The 27,478-nt window shown below is 42.1% G+C and overlaps 1 protein-coding gene across 5 annotated transcripts in view; it reads left to right on the top strand.

Moving 5' to 3' along the window:
• The window catches only part of ptprn2 (protein tyrosine phosphatase receptor type N2), a 266,847-nt gene that overhangs the window by 19,989 nt on the left and 219,380 nt on the right, over positions 1 to 27,478 (top strand). For all 5 annotated transcript variants that reach the window (XM_090199919.1, XM_090199918.1, XM_021563054.3 and 2 more), the window contains exon 2: positions 26,903 to 26,953. In XM_090199919.1, coding sequence (XP_090056045.1) covers positions 26,903 to 26,953 — 51 coding nt within the window. The remainder of the gene's footprint in view (positions 1 to 26,902; positions 26,954 to 27,478) is intronic.

The following is a 27,478-nucleotide window of genomic DNA, read 5'->3' as shown; positions in this document are numbered from 1 at the left end:
CAGGGGCTAGTTCAGAAGCTAGTTAGCTTATTTACTGGCTAATCGTTGGTACTCAGCTGACCACGGTTTGTGGTCATCGGCTGTCCTTTGGCTCAAGAATCTATCGCCAGTTTTGTACGGCGCGGTGCAGTGCAGCGCGGCTCGGAGCGGAACATATCGGACCAATTTTTCTCTCCATGTCCCTGGATTTCGGCCGCTGGCTCTGGACGTCCATGCCTGGATCTTGCAGCTAGCTAGCTGCTATCCGTGTGACTATCGGCTTTCGTCGATTCCGGAGCTAACATCAATTGTTCCGGAGCCAGCCAGCTGAAGAGTTCCATCAATCACTCCTGGGCTGCAGTCACCTATCCGGACCCGTTTTGCTGCCTACCGGGCCTTCACGGCTGGACTGCCGACGTTGTCTACCCGAGGGAATTGTCCGGCTGGCTCCTCCGGCGCAACGTTGCCTGGGCGCCCATCTGCGGCCTGCTAGCCGTTGGCTATCTTATCGGCTGCTATCTGAATAGACAATCGGACAATTTTTATTTTATTTATATTTATTTATTTATTTTTCTTCTTGGGCCTCTACCTCTATAACTATATCTATTGTTTTTATTTTTGTTGTTGTTGTGTGATTTGGATTAATCCCCTCTACCGCACGGAAACCCACTAATCTACTGATGGAACGCAAGAGTTGGCTAATAACAGACCTCCATCCTATGCTAGCTTGCTCCTATGTTAGCTTGCTACCGATTTAGCTGTCTAAATCGCCGTGACCCCCAACCAACCTCTCCACTCACTGGACCCTTGTGATCACTCGACTGAGCATGCCTCTCCTTAATGTCAATATGCCTTGTCCATTGCTGTTCTGGTTAGTGTTTATTGGCTTATTTCACTGTAGAGCCTCTAGTCCTGCTCATTATACCTTATCCAACCTATTAGTTCCACCACCCACACATGCAATGACATCTCCTGGTTTCAATGATGTTTCTAGAGACAATATCTCTCTCTTCATCACTCAATACCTAGGTTTACCTCCACTGTATTCACATCCTACCTTACCTTTGTCTGTACATTATACCTTGATGCTATTTTATCGACCCCAGAAACCTCCTTTTACTCTCTGTTCCAGACGTTCTAAACGACCAATTCTTATTGCTTTTAGCCGCACCCTTATTCTACTCCTACTATGTTCATCTGGCGATGTAGAGGTGAATCCAGGCCCTGCAGTGCCTAGCTCCACTCCTATTCCCCAGGCGCCCTCTTTTGACGACTTCTGTAACCGTAATAGCCTTGGTTTCATGCATGTTAACATTAGAAGCCTCCTCCCTAAGTTTGTTCTATTCACTGCTTTAGCACACTCTGCCAACCCGGATGTTCTAGCTGTGTCTGAATCCTGGCTTAGGAAGACCACCAAAAATTCAGACATTTTAATTCCAAACTACAACATTTTCAGACAAGATAGAACTGCCAAAGGGGGCGGTGTTGCAATCTACTGCAAAGATAGCCTGCAGAGTTCTGTCCTACTATCCAGGTCTGTACCCAAACAATTTGAACTTCTACTTTTAAAAATCCACCTCTCTAAAAACAAGTCTCTCACCGTTGCCGCCTGCTATAGACCACCCTCTACCCCCAGCTGTGCTCTGGACACCATATGTGAACTGATTGCCCCCCATCTTTCTTCAGAGCTTGTGCTGCTAGGCGACCTAAACTGGAACATGCTTAACACCCCAGCCATCCTACAATCTAAACTTGATGCCCTCAACCTCACACAAATTATCAATGAACCTACCAGGCACCTCCCCAAAGCCTTAAACACGGGCACCCTCATAGATATCATCCTAACCAACTTGCCCTCTAAATACACCTCTGCTGTTTTCAACCAAGATCTCAGCGATCACTGCCTCATTGCCTGCATCCGTAATGGGTCAGCGGTCAAACGACCTCCACTCATCACTGTAAAACGCTCCCTGAAACACTTCAGCGAGCAGGCCTTTCTAATCGACCTGGCCGGGGTATCCTGGAAGGATATTTATATCATCCCGTCAGTAGAGGATGCCTGGATATTTTTTTTAAATGCCTTCCTAACCATCTTAAATAAACATGCCCCATTCAAGAAATTTAGAACCAGGAACACATATAGCCCTTGGTTCTCCCCAGACCTGACTGCCCTTAACCAACACACAAACATCCTATGGCGTTCTGCATTAGCATCGAACAGCCCCTGTGATATGCAGCTGTTCAGGGAAGCTAGAAACCATTATACACAGGCAGTTAGAAAAGCCAAGGCTAGCTTTTTCAAGCAGAAATTTGCTTCCTGCAACACTAACTCAAAAAAGTTCTGGGCACTGTAAAGTCCATGGAGAATAAGAACACCTCCTCCCAGCTGCCCACTGCACTGAAGATAGGAAACACTGTCACCACTGATAAATCCACCATAATTGAGAATTTCAATAAACATTTTTCTACGGCTGGCCATGCTTTCCACCTCCACTCCTACACCGGTCAACAGCACTGCACCCCCCACAACAATTCGCCCAAGCCTTCCCCATTTCTCCTTCTCCCAAATCTGCTCAGCTGATGTTCTGAATGAGCTGCAAAATCTGGACCCCTACAAATCAGCCGGGCTAGACAATCTGGACCCTTTCTTTCTAAAAGTATCTGCCAAAATTGTTGCCACCCCTATTACTAGCCTGTTCAACCTCTCTTTCTGAGATTCCCAAAGATTGGAAAGCAGCTGCGGTCATCCCCCTCTTCAAAGGGGGTGACACTCTTGACCCAAACTGCTACAGACCTATATCTATCCTACCATGCCTTTCTAAGGTCTTCGAAAGCCAAGTCAACAAACAGATTACCGACCATTTCGAATCTCACCATACCTTCTCTGCTATGCAATCTGGTTTCAGAGCTGGTCATGGGTGCACCTCAGCCACGCTCAAGGTCCTAAATGATATCTTAACCGCCATCGATAAGAAACATTACTGTGCAGCCGTATTCATTGATCTGGCCAAGGCTTTCGACTCTGTCAATCACCACATCCTCATCGGCAGACTCGACAGCCTTGGTTTCTCAAATGATTGCCTCGCCTGGTTCACCAACTACTTCTCTGATAGAGTTCAGTGTGTCAAATCGGAGGGTCTGCTGTCCGGACCTCTGGCAGTCTCTATGGGGGTGCCACAGGGTTCAATTCTTGGACCGACTCTCTTCTCTGTATACATCAATGAGGTCGCTCTTGCTGCTGGTGAGTCTCTGATCCACCTCTACGCAGACGACACCAATCTGTATACTTCTGGCCCTTCTTTGGACACTGTGTTAACAACCCTCCAGGCAAGCTTCAATGCCATACAACTCTCCTTCCGTGGCTTACAATTGCTCTTAAATACAAGTAAAACTAAATTCATGCTCTTCAACCGATCGCTACCTGTACCTACCCGCCTGTCCAACATTACTACTCTGGACGGCTCTGACTTAGGATACGTGGACAACTACAAATACTTAGGTGTCTGGTTAGACTGTAAACTCTCCTTCCAGACCCATATCAAACATCTCCAATCCAAAGTTAAATCTAGAATTGGCTTCCTATTTCGCAACAAAGCATCCTTCACTCATGCTGCCAAACATACCCTTGTAAAACTGACCATCCTACCAATCCTCGACTTTGGCGATGTAATTTACAAAATAGCCTCCAATACCCTACTCAACAAACTGGATGCAGTCTATCACAGTGCAATCCGTTTTGTCACCAAAGCCCCATATACTACCCACCATTGCGACCTGTACGCTCTCGTTGGCTGGCCCTCGCTTCATACTCGTCGCCAAACCCACTGGCTCCATATCATCTACAAGACCCTGCTAGGTAAAGTCCCCCCTTATCTCAGCTCGCTGGTCACCATTGCATCTCCCACCTGTAGCACACGCTCCAGCAGGTATATCTCTATAATATAATGAGACCAGGCTCTTAAATCAGAAGGCGCTGTGTCAAAGTGATGCTAATTTGTCTCCAGGTCATGTTACCTTCCCTTTTCCTCACTAAAGCACTGTTCTTTGTCCAACGCCACTACCTTTTATTACACTTCTGTCACCTACCGACTTCTGTCACCGACTTCTGTTTCGAAAATTGCTTTTTTGTCCGATAACAGCACAGAAAGGACTTGTAGAGGAGAGTGTCCTAGGAAGAAGCCAATAATCATAATAAAAGGTATGGTCATGGCTACAATGGAGATGGACTATGTCCCAAATGGCACCCTATTTCCTATACAATGCACTACTTGTGACTTTAGCCCAATCGACCCTGGACAAAAGTAGTGCACTATAAAGGAGTAGGTTGGAATAGGTTGCCATTTGGGACGTAGGCAGGATGAGATATGCTGCGAAGAGCACTCAGTGGGAGGTGGCTGTACTCACTTCCAGCCTCACAGCATCCGCTTTGTCCATGTTGAAATTAGGCACGGCACCCACCTGTGTGGGGGCATACAGAAGGATAGATCAATGGGATGAAATACTGTATGGCTGTTAATGAATATTCAGGTGCACATAATCTGATAGGTTAGAACTGCAGTATCTTTCATCTCTGTGAAATTACGAGTTGCACTCATCAACAAGCTTTTATTCTGTCCCCAAATGACTTTCTGTCTCCTCCTCTCTCTCTCGCTCTCTCTCTCTTCCCCCTGTCATACCCCTGAAGACAGACAGCCATCTACAATCTCCCTTTGATCATGGTGAAGTTAATTGCACTTCGGATGGTGTATCAATACAGGCATCCTTCCTACTGTAAATAATTTGCCCGAGGGGAAGGAAACCACTCAGGGATTTCACCTTGAGGCCATTGAAAACCGTTTTTAATGGCTGTGATAGGATGAACCTATCAACAACATTGTAGTTGCTCCACAATACTAACCTTTTTATTTATTTATCCTTTATTTAACTAGGCAAGTCAGTTAAGAACAAATTATTATTTACAATGACGGCCTACCAAAAGGCCTCCTGCGGGGACGGAGGCCTGGGATTAAAATAAATAAATAAATACAATATAAAAACACATCACAAAAAGAGACACAACACTACATAAAGAGAGACATAAGACAACAACATAGCAAGGCAGTAACACATGACAACACAGCATTGTAGCAACACAACATGGTAGCAACACAACATGGTAGCAGCACAAAACATGGTACAAACATTATCGGGCACAGTCAACAGCACAAAGGGCAAGAAGGTAGAGACAACAATACATCACACAAAGCAGCCACAACTGTCAGTAAGAGTGTCCATGATTGAGCCTTTGAATGAAGAGATTGAGATAAAACTGTCTAGTTGAGTGTTTGTTGGAGCTTGTTTAGGTCGCTAGCTGCAGCAAACTGAAAAGAGGAGTGACCTTTAACCGAATGTGACTGTCAGAGCGGGTGTTGTATGTAGAGGAAGAGGGCTGCAGGCCTAAGGGTTTTTTATAAATAAGCAACAACCAGTGGGTCTTGCGACGGGTATACAGAGATGACCAGTTTACAGAGTATAGAGTGCAGTGATGTGTCCTACAAGTAGCATTGGTGGCAAATCTGATGGCCGAATGGTAAAGAACATCTAGCCGCTGGAGAGCACCCTTACTTGCCGATTGATAAATTATGTCTCCGTAATCTAGCATGGGTAGGATGGAGATCTGAATCAGGGTTAGTTTGGCGGCTGGGGTGAAAGAGGAGCGATTACGATAGAGGAAACCAAGTCTAGATTTAATTTTAGCCTGCAGCTTTGATATGTGCTGAGAGAAGGACAGTGCACCTTCTAGCCATTCTCCCAAGTATTTGTATGAGGTGACTACCCCAAGCTCTAAGCCCTCAGAGGTAGCAATCACACCAGTGGGGAGAGGGGCATTCTTCTTATCAAACCACATGACCTTTGTTTTGGAGGTGTTCAGAACAAGGTTGAGGGTAGAGAAAGCTTGTTGGACACTAAGAAAGCTTTGTTGTAGAGTATTTAACATAAAATCCGGGGAGGGGCCAGCTGAGTATAAGACTGTATCATCTGCATATACAGTAAATGCATGAGAGAGCTTCCTACTGAGACAGCTGACACAGCAGATTTTCTGACTTTATACACTACACTCTTTGAGAGAGGTAGTTAGCAAACCAGCCCAAAGACCCCTCAGAGACACCAATAGTCCTTAGCCGGCCCACAAGAATGGAATGGTCTACCGTATAAAAAGCTTTGGCCAAGTGAATAAAAATAATAGCACAGTATTACTTAGACTCAAGGGCAATGGTGATATCATTGAGGACCTTTAAGGTTGCAGTGACACCTGAGCGGAAACCAGATTGCATACAGTACCAGAGAGAATACTACAGACATGAAGAAAGCCAGTCAGTTGATTATTGAGTTTTTCCAACACTTTTGATAAACAGTACAAAATATTAATAGGCCGATTAACATTTAGGATCAGCTTGAAATTCCTCCTTCAAATAAAGGACGAACTGTGGCTGCCTTCCAAGCAATGGGAACCTCCCCAGAAAGGAGAGACAGGCTTGGCGATGATAGGAGCAGCAACCTTAAAGAAGAAAGGGTCTAAACCATCTGACCCAGATGTTTTTTGGGGGATCAAGTTTAAGGAGCTCCTTTAGCACCTCGGACTCAGTGACCGCCTGCAGGGAGAAACTTTGTAGCAGGGCAGGGGAAAAAAGAGGGAGGAGCGTTGGGGCTAGTGGGAGATTAGGAAATGTTGGACATGCAAGGAGGCATGGCTGAATCAAATAGGAATCCTGACTTAAGGAAGTGGTGACTAAAGAGCTCAGCCATGTGCTTCTTGTCAGTAACAACCACATCATCAATATTAAGGGACATGGGCAGCTGTGAGGAGGAGGGTTTATTCTCCATGTCTTTAACCGTTTTCCAGAACTTCTTGGGGTTACACCCACAGAGAGAGAACTGCACCTTAAAGTAACTAACTTTGGCCTTCCGGATAGCGTTAGTGCACTTGTTTCTCATTTGCCTGAATGATAGCCTGTCAGCTTGAGTATGCGTGTAACGAGCCTTTCGCCAAATGCATTTCTTGAGGGGGAGTAACTGTGCAAGATCACGGTCGAACCAGGGGCCAAACCTGTTTTTAATTCTCATTTTCTTTATGGGGGAGTGTTTGTTAACAATACCACTGAAATGATCAAAAAAAGAAGGTCAAACCGTAAAGATGGCCACTCCCCTACCTTTGGAAGATCTGTCTTCCCGAAAAAGGTTATAACCAGAAAGGTTAACATCAGTATTCAAAACACTCTTTCTTATCCACGTCTCAGTAATAACCAACACATCTGGATTGGAGCTGTGAACCCACACTTTTTCAATTGATCCAGTTTAGGTAATAGTGTTAAAGTGCAGAAAACCCAGGCTTGTACGAGAGCAGAAATCAGTGAAGCAGATATCAGAGCACACGTCAGAATTGGGGCTAGCAACTGTAGATGGGCCAGGGTGTACATGCACATTTCCAGATGTTATCAGCAGTAATACAATCAAGGCATGGCATAGTACAGGGAGAGCTCTGCAGTGCGGATGTTTGACATCTGAATGTGCGTCAGATGGCAATAAGATCATATTGTACAGCAATTTCATCAGGTAACATGCATACAAATCCGGCGAGAGGTGGTTAGAATAAGATGTGAGGCCAAAAGACTGTGTAACCAATAGAGAGTCAGAGTCCCAAGTGTGGGAACAAACATAGTCTGTCCCATGGTTGGGTAAAGAAATTAACTCTATTTCCTGAATATAAAGTGTTATGTTTGGAGCAAATCCAATACAACACATTACTGAGTACCACTCTCCATATTTTCAAGCATAGTGGTGGCTGCATCATGTCATGAGTATGCTTGTAATCATTAAGGACTGGTGAAAAAACAGAATGTAGCTAAGCACATGCAAAATACTAGAGGAAAACCTAGTTCAGTCTGCTTTCCACCAGACACTGGGAGCTGAATTCACCTTTCAGCAGGACAGTAACCTAAAACACAAGGTCAAATATACACTGGAGTTGCATACCAGGAAGACGGTGAATCTTCCTGAGTGACCAAGTTACAAATTTGACATAAACCTACTTGAAATTCTATGACAAGACCTGAAAATGGTTGTCTAGCAATGATCAGCAATAATTTGAAAGCGCTTGAAGAATTATAATGGGCAAATGTGGCACAATCCAGGTGTGAAAATCTCTTAGATATAAAGGTGCTTCTACAAAGTATTGACTCAGGTGTGAATACTTATGCAAATTAGATATTTTTGTATTTAATTTTCAATAAATATGCTAACATTTCAAAAAACATGTTTTCACTTTGTCATTATGGGGTATAGATGGTGTATAGATCAATGAGTAAAAACTACTTAATCCATTTTGAATTCAGGCGGTAACAGCAAATTGTGGAATATATCAAGGGGTATGAATACTTTCTGAAGGCACTATAATTGTACCCTTGCAGTTCATACCTTAAAAGGGCCAATAGTGTAGAGGTACAGGTACAAAAGCTTACCTTTGAAGAAGGTGCAAATTTGCCTCTTTAGGCTACCACACTAGTGAAAAAGCTGTTTGTTCCTTTTAAGTGGCAAAAATGTACCTCTAAAAAGTTTTTGGGGTGTTGTTTTAACACTGTAGGCTGTAAAGTCCTATTTGCATATTTCCCAGGTGCCGCGTTCCCAGTACCGCGCATTACTGTGTTTGCTCTTGACAGAGACATGGTTGTTGCAATCATGGACCTTCAGTCCTGTATCCTTCCAGGTGAGTGCCTAAGTGAATATGAATTGAAATAAAACTGTTTATGACAATAAATTACATAAGGCCTTTGACAATCTATTTTTACCCCAACATAGTAGTCTGAAACTCCTGGTTTGCAGGCCACATCAAGCAAGTCACATTGTGTGCTGGCATGCAAAGTGATATGTAATTCCTTTTGGAATTCAGTCAGCGTTAGGATATCCCCATTTTCCTTTACTTTTAATCACCTGCAACCTGCATTGGAATGACAATACCTAAACCGTCAAGTGGGAACAACTATCTCGGTAACGGGTAGAATAAATTCAACTTCTAACAGATTGGATTAGTTTAGAAAAATGTATGCTATTTATCTTTGTGTAGCATAAAATCAATCAATCAATGTGCATGCAAAAACACACATTGAAACAAACAATTCTGAAAATCAACCTGCAATATGATAATGAAGGTTGCGTTTTTTTAATGGTGTGAGAATTGTACCTTTTTATATTCAAAATATTTGGTCAAATATTTGACCATAAACTAGATTATCCGCTGCACACATACCCTAAAAGGTACTGGACAGTACGAGATTATGTGTGTACCTCCTGAAGGTACATAACTACTTTTACCTTAACCATACCTTTTTTTCTGAGAGTGTGTTATGTTCCAAACATGCAGGGCAGATGTGATCTGAAGGTGATTGTGTGTACCTTACACAGAACACGCTGTCAGTAATGAAGCAGCCGGGGGGGGGGCATCTTGGGGGAGCGCCTCTCTTTGCCAAACAGCTGCGGAGATTGTGGTGCTCAAGGCGTGAGGACTTATCTAGAGCACTGGTTTTTACATACTGTGCATTTAATGGATTTAGAAACACCATCTGTGTGCTAATAGCCCTTTTTTCCAGAGAAACACCTGAGGTGGTACCTGTAAGGTTTCAGTAGACACATTTCCGTCTGAGCTATTTCCATTCATTGAAATCTGTCCGGTTTATATGTTAGTGTTGTAAGGCATTTATTTAGCAGAGGAATCGTTATTGGCATATTTTACACAGCAAATTCTCCAGTGTTAAAAAAACAAAAACAAATTAACACTGAGTGTTAAATCAACACTGAAAATGAGTCTGTGGACCCAAATAGACACCGGAACAGGCGTTAAATTAACGCACTACCTAGTGCAGAGCTCTCCAACGTTGTTCCTGGAGAGCTACCCTCCTGTAGGGTTTTGCTCAAATCCCAGTTGTAACTATCCTAATTCAGTTGATCAACCATGTAATTATTAGAATCCGGTGTGCTAAATTAGGGTCAGAGTCAAAACCTACAAGATGGTAGCTCTCGAAAGAACAGGGTTGGAGAGCTTTTGCTTAGTGTAAAGCCTTATTCCAATATTTCCCTGAGAGCCTTGCCTTTCTAGTAAATTGTAGAGTTACCAGCCATCATTGTATTTGTTTGTGCACTGTTGCCCATGTAACTACAGTAGAATACCATAAATGTGTTTTACAGTGTTATTTATGGGGCATTGTGGGAAAAAATGTTGTGGGTGGGGAAGAGTCTCTGGCTCATTAACATATTTTAAGGCGTACCTTGTAAGATGCTATTTGTTGCATCTGTGAGTGAGAATGCTGTACCCACACATAATACGGTAATATACTGTCTTTTAGGAATTCTACAAACCTTGTTCTGAAACTCTACAGTAATTTACTGGCCAATTGCTGCCGTACATTTACTGTAATTAAGAATACAGAACCATACCACATTTTTGGAGCTAGTGGGTACATGGTATTGTTGTTTCTCATGCATTAACATATTTTATGAAGCTATATTTGAGCGTGATGCACCAATTTAATTGGTATGTGGTAGTGGTTCATTAACAATTAAATATATAGAGAGAACAGATCAGAGTGGTATTAAACCTGTTAATGGTTGAATATTTACCCATGTCCATTTGATCTGTTTTGCCCTGTAATCCCAGCCAGTTTGATAGCCTTTGTTTAGGCCTCTAATTTGGCTTATATCACACTATATCACAATAAACATAACGTTAAAATGCAGAGACTCTGAAACCATTGATTGAGTGCTTTTGAAGTGACAGGTTGGCGCTGCGCTGTATCAGCACAATGGACAGCGCCCTACACTTATAATTCACTGCATCACAATTCCAGTGGGTCAGAAGTTTACACACACTAAATTGACTGTGCCTTTAAACAGCTTGGAAAATTCCAGAAAATTATGTCATGGCTTTAGAAGCTTCTGATAGGCTAATTGACATTATTTGAGTCCATTGGAGGTGTACCTGTGGATGTATTTCAAGACCTACCTTCAAACTTGGTAGCATTGCCTTTACATTTGGGTTAAACGTTTCAGGTAGCCTTCCACAAACTTTCCACAACAAGTTGGGTGTATTTTGCCCCATTCCTCCTGACAGAGCTGGTGTAACGGAGTGAGGTTTGTTGGCCTCCTTGCTCACACACACCTTTTCAGTTCTGCCCACAAATTTTCCCTCAAAACTTGAAACATCTGTGGCATTGTGTCGTGTGCCAAAACTGCACATTTGAGAGTGGCCTTTTATTGTCCCCAGCACAAGGTGCACCTGTGTAATGATCATGCTGTTTAATCAGCGTCTTGATATGCCAAACCTGTCAAGTGGATGGACTATCTTGTCAAAGGAGAAATGCACACTTACAGGGATATAAACAAATTTGTGCACAAAATGTGAGAGCAATCTTTTTGTGTTATGGAACACTTCTGCAATCTTTTATTTCAGCTCATGAAATATGGGACCAAAACTTTACATGTTTATATTTTTGTTCAGTATAGATAGGCTGTTTGTAATAGGGGAATTACCGTATGTGAATGCAAACTAAATGTCGAAAGTAGTAGCCTAGTTATTCATGCATGCAAACTAAAATACTGAATAGGAGTTTTGAGAATACCAAACACAAATGCAAATGCGGACAAATTAATGCGAAAAGAAGTAGGCCTGGTAAACAAAATATCAGATCGATAAAGGCATGACACAATCTATATTTAGGATAGTTACTCTAACAGTAAACAAACGCAGCAAACAAAAGGCGAATGGAGATTCAAATAACCAAAACAGAGCCTAAAGCCTACTACAGTGAGATGCAGCCATGCACAGCTGTCTTGCCAAACAAATATGCCTATAGGCCTGCTTCAAACATGGAAAATCATGCCGCCCGACCCACGTAATCAATCAAGCAATGCCAGCCTATCATAAACACATTTCCAATACGTACAGTTCCATTCACAACCACAAAAACCAATAGGCTACCAAGAACCAAACATAATAGCATGTATCTATTTCTATAATGAAACATATTAATATGTATCTATACCCAGTGGCGTCATTTTGGTTCTTGCATTTGAATTATATTGAATTCACGTTATACCACAATAAACATAAGTTATTTTGATCAGTAGTGGAAAAAGTAGCCAATTGTCATACTTCAGTAATGTAAAGATTCCTTAATAGAAAATGACTCAAATTAAAGGGAAAGTTACCCAGTAAAATGCTACTTCAGTAAATATACATAAGTAACCAAAGTAAATATTATTGCTCAAATACACTTAATTATCAAAAGTAAAAGTAAATATTTTCAAATTCCTTATATCAGGCAAACCAGACAGCATGATTATTTTTAAATTTTTTATTTACGGATAGTCAGGGGCATACTCCGACATAATATACAAATGAAGCATTTGGTGGTTCTGCCAGATCAGTGTCAGTAGGGATGACCAGGGATGTTCTCTTGATAAGTGCGTAAATTTAACCATTTTCCTGTCCTGCAAAGCATTCAAAATGTAACAAGTACTTTTGGCTGTCAGGGAAAATGTATGGAGTAAAAAGTACATGTATTTTCTTTAGGAATGTAGTGGAGTAAAAGTTGTCAAAAATATAAATAGTAAAGTGAAGTACAAACCCCCCCCCCCCCCCAAAACGACTTAAATAGTACTTTAAAGTATCTTTACTTAAGTACTTTACACCACTGCTTTTGACCAAGAAGTGACAGGTTGACGCGAGATCTCAGCTGCGCTCTATCAGCACCACGGACAACGCCCTGCACACTAAAGCAAGGCCGTTGAAAACCTAGGCTGGCTACGGAAGTTATTTTGCCATTCCATACCCTAGATCTTTGCTGAAATGATGCCGCTGGCTATACCACCAAGATTTTGATAAAAACCAACCAGCTAAATTGTTTCTTAGTTTTTCAGAAGAGTTGCAACCTCCTCGGTGCTCTGTGGAATTTCATGGGGCGGCAGGGTAGCCTAGTGGTTAGAGTGTTGGACTAATAACCGAAAGGTTGCAAGTTCAAATCCCCGAGCTGACAAGGTACAAATCTGTCATTCTGCCCGTGAACAGGCAGTCAACCCACTGTTCTTAGGCCGTCATTGAAAATAAGAAATTGTTCTTAACTGACTTTTAAAAATGAGTAATTTATCATTCCAAGATCCCCCCTCAAATGCCAGTTGGATTAGTTGACCTTTCCTCCGGTGTAGCATGCTTCTTCCGTGCTGACTGAAAACATTTATCAAAGTGGAAAATTTGTTTTCGCCTGTAGCTGTGGACTCACATCAACACCATCATCCCAGAAACCCTAGACCCACTCCAATTTGCATACTGCCACAGGTGATACGGTCTCTATTGTACTCCACACGGCCCTTTCCCACCTGGCCAAAAGAACACCTATGTGAGAATGCTATTCATTGACTACAGCTCAGCCTAACCCTAACCCTAACCCTAACACCATAGTGACCTCCAAGCTCACCAATAAGCTAAGGACCCTGGGACTAAACACCACCCTCTGCAACTGGATCCTGAACTTCCAGACGGGCCGGAGCACCAAGTCTAGGTCCAAGAGGCTTCTAAACAGCTTCTACCCCCAAGCCATAAGACTCCTGAACATCTAGTCAAATGCCTACCCGGACAATTCACATTGCCCCCCCCCCCCCTCCCCTTTCTACATCACTACCACTCTCTGATGTCATCTATGCATAGTCACTTTAATTAACTCTACCTACATGCACATACTACCTCAACTAACCGGTGACCCCACACATTGACTCTGTACCAGCACCCCCCTGTATATATTGTTGTTTTTTTATTGCTCTTCTTTAATTACTTGTTACTTTTATCTCTTATTCTTATCTGTATTTTTTTAAACTGCACTTTTGGTTAGGGGCTCGTAAGTAAGCATTTCACTGTAAGGTCTACTACACCTGTTGTATTCGGCGCATGTGACTAATAAAAAAATTGTTGAACACCCCACTAAAACACCTTGGCAAGTTCCTTGTCTTTTCAGAGAGTATATTCTATCATAGACAGAAAAGTCCCCAGCCCCCCTCTCCTCTTGACTTTATCGCATCCAATGTCCCCCCAATAGTTGCTGGTTTGAAACAAGGGACTCATAAATGTTCACAATCGCCAACAAATACATGTGATTTCTTGCCAGCCGCCCATCATTAATAAGTGTTGACATCAATATTCCCATATCACTTTGAACTTGTTTTTTTCCACTACTGTGCAGTGCATTTTCAAATGCTCTTCGCTTGATTCATGCCTAGCGAATTCTTTGGTAAAATCAAAGCATTCTTCCAGTCAGAATACCCAGCTTGGTGAAGGCCTTGTCTATGTTAGCATGGAACCCAACACAGAACTTTCGACATGGGCAACAAAATGGCGCATCTGTAGTAACCAAATATTCCAGCCACTCTCTTCCTATGAACTAGTTGCTGTTAAATGAATGTTTTGGGACAGAAAACTAGTAATAAAGAATTGAAGCTTCCTGCAGCGTTAAGGTTTTCCATCCAATCGTGGCGAAAATAGGTTCATTTACTCGAGGCTTTGATCAACACAGTGTACACAGGTGGCACCTGCTGGTCAAAGGAATTTAGAGCAGCCAAATTATTATAAATACCAAACCAATACCAAACCAATCAGGTGGTTGTTTGACTAAAAAAGCTTCAGCATCATTGATCACATGCTTCTGATAAAATGATACAGGCACCGGCACACTACTTCGAAGCACACTGCGTAGTGATTTTGACGCATGCCTCAGAGCTCCGGTATCAAACGTAACATTACAACAGAAAACCTGTGGCTAGGGCAGGGTTCTTGGCTCGTCTTGGCTGTCTCCTCTATTCCCAGATCATCAGGAACAGTTGGGGGTGGAGGGGGCTGTGGAGCCGTTATCCTGGCGGCGCTTGTGTAAGGGTGGGTAGGCTCTGCACGTGGAGCGAGCTGGAGCTCGGCAGCTGCTGCTGCTCATTGCTCTCTTTCTCTTTTGGCTTTGTTTGGGTACTTTGGCTAAGCCTATTTCTGATATCCATCGTGGCAGTGGCAGATTATCTGGGTGGAGCTAGCTAAATAGTATACGGCCAATAACACTAACGCTTTTTTACAGCTACCTAAGAAGCTAACTAAACTCTGTACTGATGGGACGTGAGACATATGTGAGTGAAGCATTTCCAACGGTAAACTTGACCCCGCCCTTATAAACCAAAGTCACGAGGCGTATTACGTTATTCACTTAGCCTACCACAGATGAGAAGCATTCTTTCCCACTTTTTATGGAAACCTAAAGGAGTTATACCTATCCATAGCCCCCCTACACACACCGCGGCGTGCTCTGTCCTTTGTCCTTTGTCCCGAAGATACAGATTTTGCACCAACGTGTCAGTCAATCATTTGAACTTTTTTTGGTGCTATTTTTATATAGAGACATAAAATTAAAACTGAGGAGGCTAAATCACCTTTTGCGCACATGTGGATTTTTTTTAAATTACAGTTTAACAGTCACTTTCACTTTATGTACTGTGTTTTGTTGCTCTGGCTTCAAGTTACCGTCCATATCACTGTATCGTATTGACACTATCCAGAGATACTCAAAGATATATTATAAGATATATTGTTGTAAAGACGACCTTAACTACGACAACATTTTCAGTAACGGTTACAGAAAAGTTTGACTTGCTATGACTGATGTTTTTATTTTATTTTTTATCAACCTTGGTTGAATGCACTGACTAAGTTGCTGAGGACAAGAATGCTCGCTAAATGACCAAAATCTAAATGTACATTTAAAAATGAACACTTACAAAGACCACTGGGTAATATGTAAAAGCATGTGTAATTCCAGTAATATAATGTACATTAGATTACAGTAACATTTTGGTCATGTAAAATGGATTACAGTAGCTGTACTATAAAATCAATTACAGTAACTTACTGGCCATTACTTCCAGTAAGTTACTGTACATTTTACAGGAAACGTTTTAGTGTGACAGAGTATTGGTTGTTGCATTCATCCATTTTAGTTCCTATGGACTTCAAGTGAAATCCTAAGCAAATATGTTATCATAAAAAAATATAGATATATTTAACACAATACCATACGTATTTCATAAGGCCTTATTTTGAGGGCCTAGTGTTACATGGGCCTGAAACTCACAAACATCACTTTGAACCAAAACCATGCCAATCATTATCATTTTCTCCAGCATGCTCTATTGCAGGTTGATTTTTAGAATTGTTTCTTTCGATATCTATGTCTGTGCATTGATTCATTAATCTTATGCTACACAAAGATAAATAACATGAATGTTTCTAAACTAATCCAATCAGTTAGTTCGGTTTTTTGTTTTTGCATTTGTTACTGAAATGTTTTGTTCCAGTTTAAATATAAAGCAATTTAATGATGACATTCGCTTAGGATCTCACTTGGTGAAGTCCATAGTGCCAAAACTGTATGAATGCAACAAGCATGTCTCTGTCACTAACACACACAGTTATGGGTGGTATCTCTACAATTTACTCGCAAGGCACTCTGGGAAATATTTGAATAAGGCTTTACACTAATCAGTGTTAATTTAGCACTGTTCCGGTGTCTAAAGGGGTCCATAGACTCAACACTTTCAGTGTTGATTTAACTAATAATAGTTTTATTATGTTTTCTTACATTGGAGAATTTGCTGTGTATGACAATATGTCATTGTGCTGCCTAAACAGGTGACAATGTATTATTGATGTGCATTAAATTATACAGCTCATACACTAGAAAAAAGATTGAAAGAAGTCCTGCTGAGGCTGCCGCTGTCCTAATGTGGACACCGTAGTCTGGTTCAGATCTTCTTCATCCTCCACATATCAATGCAAATCAGGTCACCCGGCTCTAGCTATATTTAGCATCAGCTGCTACATTTATCCTACCTGTAGTTAAGCCCATTCTATTCAGCAAATGAATTTTGCATTAGGCTTTAATAACGTAACGCTGAACTGTCTTGTGTTGGATAATCACAAGCTATGTCGGAGCCTGGTAAGAGTTAGTAAAAAGAGTGAAGTCAGTCAAATGAGTCAGTCACTCTCTCAGTGTTTGCTCATTCATAATAAAAAAATGAAAGCAACACAACCCAGTCAATGTGGTTTGAACCTCTATCCATTTGGTGTGGTGGAGGAGTTCCAAAGTGGATGCTTATTATAGTCTGGGGCTGGCCTCGCCATGGTAACCTGATGGATCAGTCCTTGATGTCGTCTGGTGTGGTAGCAGTCAAGACTGGGAGAATGCAGATAACATTTTACCACGTAGTGAGAGCCCTGAGACCCCTGGTGAGGATTCATACACATGTGGAGACTACTCCTGGATGCGGAGACTACTTCTAGAGTGTGAGGCATATTTTTCTTTAACTTACACTGTAATGGAAAACTAAATTATTAAGTAAAGTTTGGTATTACCAACCGTAAAATACTCGGACATTTTTTACTGCGGCATACTGTAAATCATGGTGCATTGAGGGAAAATGTTGTGGGGGCGGGGCAAATAATTGCTGTGTTTAAAATGGTACTGTAATTCCATCCCACAGAATACAGTAGCGTACTGTATCTTTGGAGTGCCAAAAACCCTTTGACCACTACTGTGTGTAGGGTATTGTTGTTTCTGGCTTATTAACATATTTTGCGGCGTGCCTTTTAAGAGGCTATATTTGTTGCACCCGTGAGTGACAATGCTGTACCAATTTATCTCCTATGTGGTTATAGTGGCACATCAATTTGCATAGGGGACAGATCAATCAGTTTAGATAAAGTGGAGGAGACAGGTTAAAGAAGGATTTTTAAGCTTTGAGGCAATTGAGACATGGATTGTATTTGTGTGCCATTCAGAGGGTGACAAAAGACTTAAGTCCCTTTCAACGGGGTATGGTGGTCAGTGCCAGTCGCACCGTTTTTTGTCAAGAACTGCAATGCTGCTGGGTCTTTCACGCTCAACAGTTTCCCTTGTGTATCAAGAATGGTCCACCACCCGACAGCAAACAAGACACAATTGCGGGAAGCATTGGAGTCAACATGGGCCAGCATTTGGAGAAGGTTGTTCATTGACCGACATGTATGTGTTTCAAATCTATCATGTGATGGTTTCATTTCAGAGAGACAAATAATCAAGTTTTTTTTTTGCAAAACGCATATATCCATCAAACTCTCAGAGAAATAAGTAGTCCTGCTAGGTTTTACACAGTCAAATTGAACAAATAAATACAACAAAAAAAAAATAATAATGTGCAAATGATACATTTTATTTTTATAATTCAATACAGTAATATGATATTTGTATGTAAAGCATTTACATTTTACATTTTAGTCATTTAGCAGATGCTCTTATCCAGTGTCTTACAGTTAGTGCATTCATCTTAATCAAATAGCCATGCATTCTAATGTGGTTATTTCATTTAGATAGGAGTTTCTCTCTGATGAGTTTCTCTCCTCAGATACCTGATGACGACAACAGGACCCATTTACATTTTTTTTTGTCCTGAGGTCCTCAACATCATCCTCACTGATTGCATTTTAATTAAAAGACCGTTTTAATCATCTCTACCACCACCGCGTCCAGGAGTGGAAACATGGCGTTATCAATTGGACGTCCTGCCCGCCTTACTCTCACTCAGTACTATCTGACCAACCACCAACACACACACACACACACACACACACTTCATTAAATTGAAGGCATTAATTAATATTGAGAGCTGACAAGCCCTCACAGACAACGTAATGAATGAAGTAGTTGGTGGAGTGTTGAGGTGGTAAAGTTGAATGGACTGACAGTAATTGCCGATGGATGAGGAGCACAATGAAGAGGCCCTCGCATGGTTGGTTGCGGGTCCTGAAGCACTGAAGCAACATTTCAAAGGGATAAGGGTCAGTATTTACAAAACTTGATCACACCGCGTATGATTACATAGACAGGGGGGACCTGATCCTAGATCAGCACTCCTACTCTGAGACGCTACAAGAAGTTGGTTCCGTCTGTCGGGTTTGCAACATTGTGGGAGGTTGAGATGTGGGAGGTGGAGTATGGAGGGGCTAAGGGAAGCCTCGGGTGCCATTTCCCAGGCACGTAACAGTTGAGTGACAGTCATATTCCTCAGGCTTTTAAATATATGGACAGCTGGAGACATTTGGTGTGAGAGAGAAAAACTGTGTGTGGGTGCGTGCGTGTGTGTCTGTGAGTGTGTTTGTCCCTGAAAGCAGAGCTACATAATAGTTTTGTGATTATGTCCCTTTGTGAAATGGCACTCTCATGACTATTAAATAGCTATTCTGCTGACACAAAGAAGAATTCATTACCCCAAGCAGATGCAATTTGGAGGCCAACGTAGCCCTCACATCCCCGGGAAAGTGTGCATTGTGTGACTAATCAAATTGGCCTAGAGAACATTAAGGAAATGTTTTTAAGGATGTGTATCAGAAATAAACCCAAGAAACTTGAACAAGTAATGTCTGTCTAATAACTTCTCTCTAATAGGTGGTTTCAACCCCAATTTCATGATGACGATCTTGTCTCATCACGGCAACTCCCCAACGGGCTCGGGAGAGACGAAAGTCGGGTCATGCGTCCTCCGAAACATGACCCGCCAAACTGCGCTTTTTAACACCCGCTCGCTTAACCTGGAAGCCAGCTGTACCAATGTGTACAGCAGGAGGAAACACCATTATACTGAGGACCGAAGTCAGCGTACAGGCGCCCGGACCGCCATAAGGAGTCGCTAGAGCGCGATGAGCCATGTAAAGCTCCACCGGCCCAACCCTCCCCTAACCCGGACAATTCTGGGCCGATGGTTCACCACCCTATGGGACTCCTGGTCACGGGCCGTTAATGACAGTCTGGGATCAAACATACACGGGGATGCAGTGCCATAGACCACTCTGGAGGCCGAGAGAAAGCGTTTTAATATATTTCATTCTCTTGGTCACAATTACAGTGGCCATCATGTAATGCTTTGTCATCTCCCTGCCTCTCTCGCTCTCTCGTCTCAGTAGAGTGATTAATAGACTGCTCACATCTGTAAGCAGTCATGAAAGTACTGTCTGTCCAAGGCTTGTCCTCCAACTCAGTCCATTAGGCGGTGCACCGCCACGAACCGCTTGCCTTCGCCATTGCTGGTGATAAATAGAGTGAGAGAAAGAAAGAGAAAAGAAAGAGCAAGTGGTGAAAGGACAGAGTTGTGTGACTCAGTGTGATGGGCCATCACTGAGGAATATACTGGATTCATCTGTTGACGTCACACTGCCTCTGTGTGCTACCCCTGACTGCCCCAGAGCTATTGAGGTTGTGTCGTGATATGGCACAGGCAGACACTGTCTACGAATATAGGTCCTCTTGAAAAGTATTCCCACATTGGATTGTGGGAAATTAATGTTCTGCTCAAAATTGTGCTTTGCTCCAATCCCAAACCACCCTTTAATTACAATAGAAACCCATAATCAATGACTCGCTGTACGTAGTTGTATCCCAAATGGCACTCTCTTCCCTTCATAGTGCGCTAGTTTTTGACCAGGGCCCGTAGGGCCACTCGGGGATTCGACAAGTTAAGCGTCGTCAAATTAACCTCCTCTTTTCCTTTGTGAGCGGGACATATTTTACAGCAGCAATGTTCTCCTCTCCTCACGTGGAAACAAGACCACTTTAGCATCCCAGCATAAATCTGCCAGCCAGAGGACAGGCGCTGTGTCTGGTTAGCTTACGCTCGCCAACAGCTGCACCTGGGGTCCTGAACACCGAGAGAAAGTACAGTGCCTTGCGAAAGTATTCGGCCCCCTTGAACTTTGCGACCTTTTGCCACATTTCAGGCTTCAAACATAAAGATATAAAACTGTATTTTTTGTGAAGAATCAACAACAAGTGGGACACAATCATGAAGTGGAACGACATTTATTGGATATTTCCAACTTTTTTAACAAATCAAAAACTGAAAAATTGGGCGTGCAAAATTATTCAGCCCCTTTACTTTCAGTGCAGCAAACTCTCTCCAGAAGTTCAGTGAGGATCTCTGAATGATCCAATGTTGACCTAAATGACTAATGATGATAAATACAATCCACCTGTGTGTAATCAAGTCTCCGTATAAATGCACCTGCGCTGTGATAGTCTCAAAGGTCCGTTAAAAGCGCAGAGAGCATCATGAAGAACAAGGAACACACCAGGCAGGTCCGAGATAATATTGTGAAGAAGTTTAAAGCCGGATTTGGATACAAAAAGATTTCCCAAGCTTTAAACATCCCAAAGAGCACTGTGCAAGCGATAATATTGAAATGGAAGGAGTATCAGACCACTGCAAATCTACCAAGACCTGGCCGTCCCTCTAAACTTTCAGCTCATACAAGGAGAAGACTGATCAGAGATGCAGCCAAGAGGCCCATGATCACTCTGGATGAACTGCAGAGATCTACAGCTGAGGTGGGAGACTCTGTCCATAGGACAACAATCAGTCGTATATTGCACAAATCTGGCCTTTATGGAAGAGTGGCAAGAAGAAAGACATTTCTTAAAGATATCCATAAAAAGTGTTGTTTAAAGTTTGCCACAAGCCACCTGGGAGACACACCAAACATGTGGAAGAAGGTGCTCTGGTCAGATGAAACCAAAATTGAACTTTTTGGCAACAATGCAAAATGTTATGTTTGGCGTAAAAGCAACACAGCTGAACACACCATCCCCACTGTCAAACATGGTGTTGGCAGCATCATGGTTTGGGCCTGCTTTTCTTCAGCAGGGACAGGGAAGATGGTTAAAATTGATGGGAAGATGGATGGAGCCAAATACAGGACCATTCTGGAAGAAAACCTGATGGAGTCTGCAAAAGACCTGAGACTGGGACAGAGATTTGTCTTCCAACAAGACAATGATCCAAAACATAAAGCAAAATCTACAATGGAATGGTTCAAAAATAAACATATCCAGGTGTTAGAATGGCCAAGTCAAAGTCCAGACCTGAATCCAATCGAGAATCTGTGGAAAGAACTGAAAACTGCTGTTCACAAATGCTCTCCATCCAACCTCACTGAGCTCGAGCTGTTTTGCAAGGAGGAATGGGAAAAAATGTCAGTCTCTCGATGTGCAAAACTGATAGAGACATACCCCAAGCGACTTACAGCTGTAATCGCAGCAAAAGGTGGCGCTACAAAGTATTAACTTAAGGGGGCTGAATAATTTTGCACGCCCAATTTTTCAGTTTTTGATTTGTTAAAAAAGTTTGAAATATCCAATAAATGTCGTTCCACTTCATGATTGTGTCCCACTTGTTGTTGATTCTTCACAAAATAATACAGTTTTATATCTTTATGTTTGAAGCCTGAAATGTGGCAAAAGGTCGCAAAGTTCAAGGGGGCCGAATACTTTCGCAAGGCACTGTAATTCTATCTATCTAGACGGTGTCATAGTGTTTCGATCATTCTGATGATGTCTACCATGAAATTGTTCCACGTCACGTAAGCAGAAACCCTGAGCAGACCACAGTTACACACCAGAGGTGGCTAGTGGCACTTTAAATCGGATGACAGGCTCATCGTAATGGCTGGAACGGAATTTTGCAACCCCCAACTCTCAGTCTCAGACATATAAATGGTGGATGTTCACCGGGGTAGATGAGAGTTGATAACAGTGGTAATCTCTGCACTTTGATATCATTGTGTTTACTTGATAGCTACCTACACAAGTAGCTATCTAGAGCCAAGTGTTAACTTATGGCTGCAGGGGCAGTATTGAGTAGCTTGGATGAAAGGTGCCCAGAGTAAACGGCCTGCTCCTCAGACCCAGTTGCTAATATATGCATATTATTATTAGTATTGGATAGAAAACACTATGAAGTTTCTAAAAACTGTTTGAATGATGTCTGTGAGTATAACAGAACTCATATGGCAGGAAAAAACCTGAGAATAAATCCAAACAGTAAGTGGGAAATCTGAGGTTGGTCGATTTTCAACCCAGCCCCTATTGAATACACAGTGGGATATTGGTTATGTTGGACTTCCTAAGGCTTCCACTAGATGTCAACCGTCTTTAGAAACTTGAATGAGGCTTCTACTGTGATGTGGGGCCGGATGAGAGCTCTTTGAGTCAGTGGTCTGGCAGAGAGCCAGGTCCTGGTCAAGCGCATTTCACATGATAGCGACCTGCGTTCCATGGCTTTTCTACAGACAATGGAATTCTCAGGTTGAAACGTTATTGAAGATTTATGATAAAAACATCCTAAAGATTGATTCTATACTTAGTTTGAAATGTTTCTACGCCTGTAATATAACTTTATGAAGTTTTCGTCCGACGTTCGGCTGGACCTGCACAATCGTTTGGATTTATGTACTAAATGCCCTAACAAAAGTAACTACTTGGACATAAATAATGGACATTATCGAACAAATCAAACATTTATTGTGGAACTAGGATTCCTGGGAGTGCATTCTGATGATGATCATCAAAGGTAAGGGAATATTTATAATGTTATCTCTGATTTCTGTTGACTCCAACATGGCGGATCATTTTTTTTCTTTTCTGAGCGCTGTTCTCAGATTATTGCATGGTTTGCTTTTTCCGTAAAGTTTTAAAAAAATCTGACACAGCAGTTGCATTAAGAAGAGGTATACAGTGGGGCAAAAAAGTATTTAGTCAGCCACCAATTGTGCAAGTTCTCCCACTTAAAAAGATGAGAGAGGCCTGTAATTTTCATCATAGGTACACTTCAACTATGACAGACAAAATGATGAAAAAAAATCCAGAAAATCACATTGTAGGATTTTTAATGAATTTATTTGCAAATTATGGTGGAAAATAAGTATTTGGTCACCTACAAACAAGCAAGATTTCTGGCTCTCACAGACCTGTAACTTCTTCTTTAAGAGGCTCCTCTGTCCTCCTCTCATTACCTGTATTAATGGCACCTGTTTGAAAATGTTATCAGTATAAAAGACACCTGTCCACAACCTCAAACAGTCACACTCCAAACTCCACTATGGCCAAGACCAAAGAGCTGTCAAAGGACACCAGAAACAAAATTGTAGACCTGCACCAGGTTGGGAAGACTGAATCTGCAATAGGTAAGCAGCTTGGTTTGAATAAATTACTGTGGGAGCAATTATTAGGATATTGGAAGACATACAAGACCACTGTTAATCTCCCTCGATCTGGGGCTCCACGCAAGATCTCACCCCGTGGGGTCAAAATTATCACAAGAACGGTGAGCAAAAATCCCAGAACCACACGGGGGGACCTAGTGAATGACCTGCAGAGAGCTGGGACCAAAGTAACAAAGCCTACCATCAGTAACACACTACTCCGCCAGGGACTCAAATCCTGCAGTGCCAGACGTGTCCCCCTGCTTAAGCCAGTACATGTCCAGGCCTGTCTGAAGTTTGCTAGAGAGCATTTGGATGATCCAGAAGAAGATTGGGAGAATGTCATATGGTTAGATGAAAACAAAATATAACTTTTTGGTAGAAACTCAACTTGTCGTGTTTGGAGGTCAAAGAATGCTGAGTTGCATCCAAAGAACACCATACCTACTGTGAAGCATGGGGGTAGAAACATCATGCTTTGGGGCTGTTTTTCTGCAAAGGGACCAGGACGACTGATCCATGTAAAGGAAATAATGAATGGGGCCATGTATCGTGAGATTTTGAGTGAAAACCTCCTTCCATCATCAAGGGCATTGAAGATGAAACGTGGCTGGGTCTTTCAGCATGACAATGATCCCAAACACACCGCCCGGGCAACGAACGAGTGGCTTCGTAAGAAGCATTTCAAGGTCCTGGAGTGGCCTAGCCAGTCTCCAGATCTCAACCCCATAGAAAATCTTTGGAGGGAGTTGAAAGTCCATGTTGCCCAGCAACAGCCTGCTCTTGGAGAGGAGGAGATCTGCATGGAGGAATGTGCCAAAATACCAGCAACAGTGTGTGAAAACCTTGTGAAGACTTACAGAAAACGTTTGACCTCTGTCATTGCCAACAAAGGGTATATAACAAAGTATTGAGATAAACTTTTGCTATTGACCAAATACTTATTTTCCACCATAATTTGCAAATACATTCATTAAAAATCCTACAATGTGATTTTCTGGATTTTTTTTCCTCATTTTGTCTGTCATAGTTGAAATGTACCTATGATGAAAATTACAGGCCTCTCTCATCTTTTTAAGTGGGAGAACTTGCACAACTGGTGGCTGACTAAATACTTTTTTTCCCCCACTGTATCTATATTTCCATGTCTAACAATTGTATTTTCATCGACATTTATGATGAGTATTTCTGTAAAATGATGTGGCTCTCTGCAATATCACCAGATGTTTTTGGAACTAGTGAACGTAACGTGCCAATGTATACTGAGATTTTTTTATATAAATATGAACTTTATCAAACAAAACATACATGTATTGTGTAACATGAAGTCCTATGAGTGTCATCTGATGAAGATCATCAAAGGTCCAAAGGTCGCCCTGCACTTTCACTGGCTGTTGTCACATCGATCCCGTTAACGGGATTGCAGCCCTAAGAAGTTTTAATAAGATAAAAATTCATTAAAAAGAGTTAAAAGCACAGTCTGATCCCTGTGTCTTCAGTGTGAAATATGGCCACCAGGACCTGTAACCCAGAAGCTCCAGCCATCTGTTAATTTTTCCGCCTGGAACAAGAACACCCAGCCTCGCTCAGTCTGCATTAATGTTCATTAATAATTATATAGGGGAAGAACATTGCCCATGGACCGGGGATGTTAGACCCAGACAGGACAGAGGAAGGAATCTGGCTAATTGGTGATAGATAGCGGTACCATTGGGCATTACAGTGTGTTCCTGATAATCTGAAGTAGCCAGTGTAATGAAAAAAGTTGTCAGATAGGGTGGTGCACAAAATCTAATTTGGTGGCACTGATGCACCCAAAATTGTTAAAGTCAATTAAGGTCACTCTTAGAAAAATATGTGCTATCTAGAACATAACAGGGGTCTTTGGCTGTCCCCATAGGGGAACCCTTTGAAGAACCCCTTCTGGTTCCAGGAAAACTATTTTAGCGTCCATGTAAAACCCTTTCCACAGAGGGTTCTACATGGACCCCAAAAGGGTTCTACCTGGAACCCCAAAGGGTTCTCCTGTGGGGACAGCCGAAGAACCCTTTTGGTACCCTTTTTTCTATGAGTGTAATATTTGTCTGGCAGCTGGCGCTTATGAAACACACTTGCGTGGAGGTCAGTCTTGAAACTAAAGGCACAGTGCAGTGGTGTATCATGGTGCTGTGTGCCTCTGTATCCTACTCCCAAAAGGGACATGATGTAGCCTATGCCATCAGTTGTTGTTGTTAATGTTCTATTTATATTTTTCTTTTCTGTGTGTGGATTAAATAATTGATTTACTGCCTGACTGGCTGGCTTTTTGATTAGCCCCTTTCTCTGTAGTAAGGAGACTTTGATGAATGTGATCAGACACCAACACTTTATTGGGAAGATCAAATCTTTAATGGTGCATTAACCTTTTGGACAAAATGTCAGGGAACTTGTTTAATACTTTAGTCAATTAAAACTTGTGCTTTGCTAAGGAGATGTTTCACTCACAAATGAATATTTTTCAGATACATTCAGTCTTAAAAAGGAGACTATTGTGCAGATCCAGCTAATTCCAAATGAATGGAAAACATGTGCACTGTCTAGTTTCCTGTTTTTACTTTATTAAGTGCTTATCTTTTCCATTCATTCGGGGTGGAGGCATATAGCTCAATCTAAACAACCGATATCGTGGGATGTGGTTTCATCATGCATTAGACTGCTAGAGGTCTGAAAACGCCTGGCAACCTTTGATTTGAAGTGTAATGTCCTTTGAGAATGATTGTGATGTGTTGTAAATTGTGTTCTAAGTTTGCATTTCTCTCTCTGTTTCAGGTTGCCTGTTCGAGGATGAGCTCTGTACACCTTACGAGTTCTGCGCTAATGGTAAGCCAGCCAGCTTCAAAGGGTTCTATTCTGAGAAGTGACAATCAACCAACCACCCACCACCGTCATTATACAGCAGCCCTTCCGTGGTGGTATCAACTCACACACACTATTCTAAAGCACTCATTGCTTTTCATCACTACCGGGGGGAAACTAAGCCTGCATCCCAAATAGCACCCTATTCCCTTTATAGTGCACTACTTTTGACCAGGGCCCATAGGGCCTGAGCAAATGTATTAAAAATAAAAGCTGACATATCACATTTGCATAAGTATTCAGACCCTTTACTCAGTACTATGTTGAAGCACCTTTGGCAGTGATTACAGCCTCAAGTCTTCTTGGGTATGACGCTACAAGCTTGGCACACCTGTATTTTGGGAGTTTCTCCCATTCCTCTCTGCAGATCCTTTCAAGCTCTGTCAGGTTGAATGGGGAGCGTTGCTGCACAGCTATTTTACGGTCTCCAGAGATGTTCGATTGGGTTCAAGTCTGAGCTCTGGCTGGGACACTCAAGGACATTCAGAG

The sequence above is a fragment of the Oncorhynchus mykiss genome, chromosome 15, assembly GCF_057628025.1.
Source record: "Oncorhynchus mykiss isolate SJ-2025 chromosome 15, ASM5762802v1, whole genome shotgun sequence".
NCBI lineage: Eukaryota > Metazoa > Chordata > Actinopteri > Salmoniformes > Salmonidae > Oncorhynchus > Oncorhynchus mykiss.
This window is presented reverse-complemented; position numbering and strand designations above follow the sequence as displayed.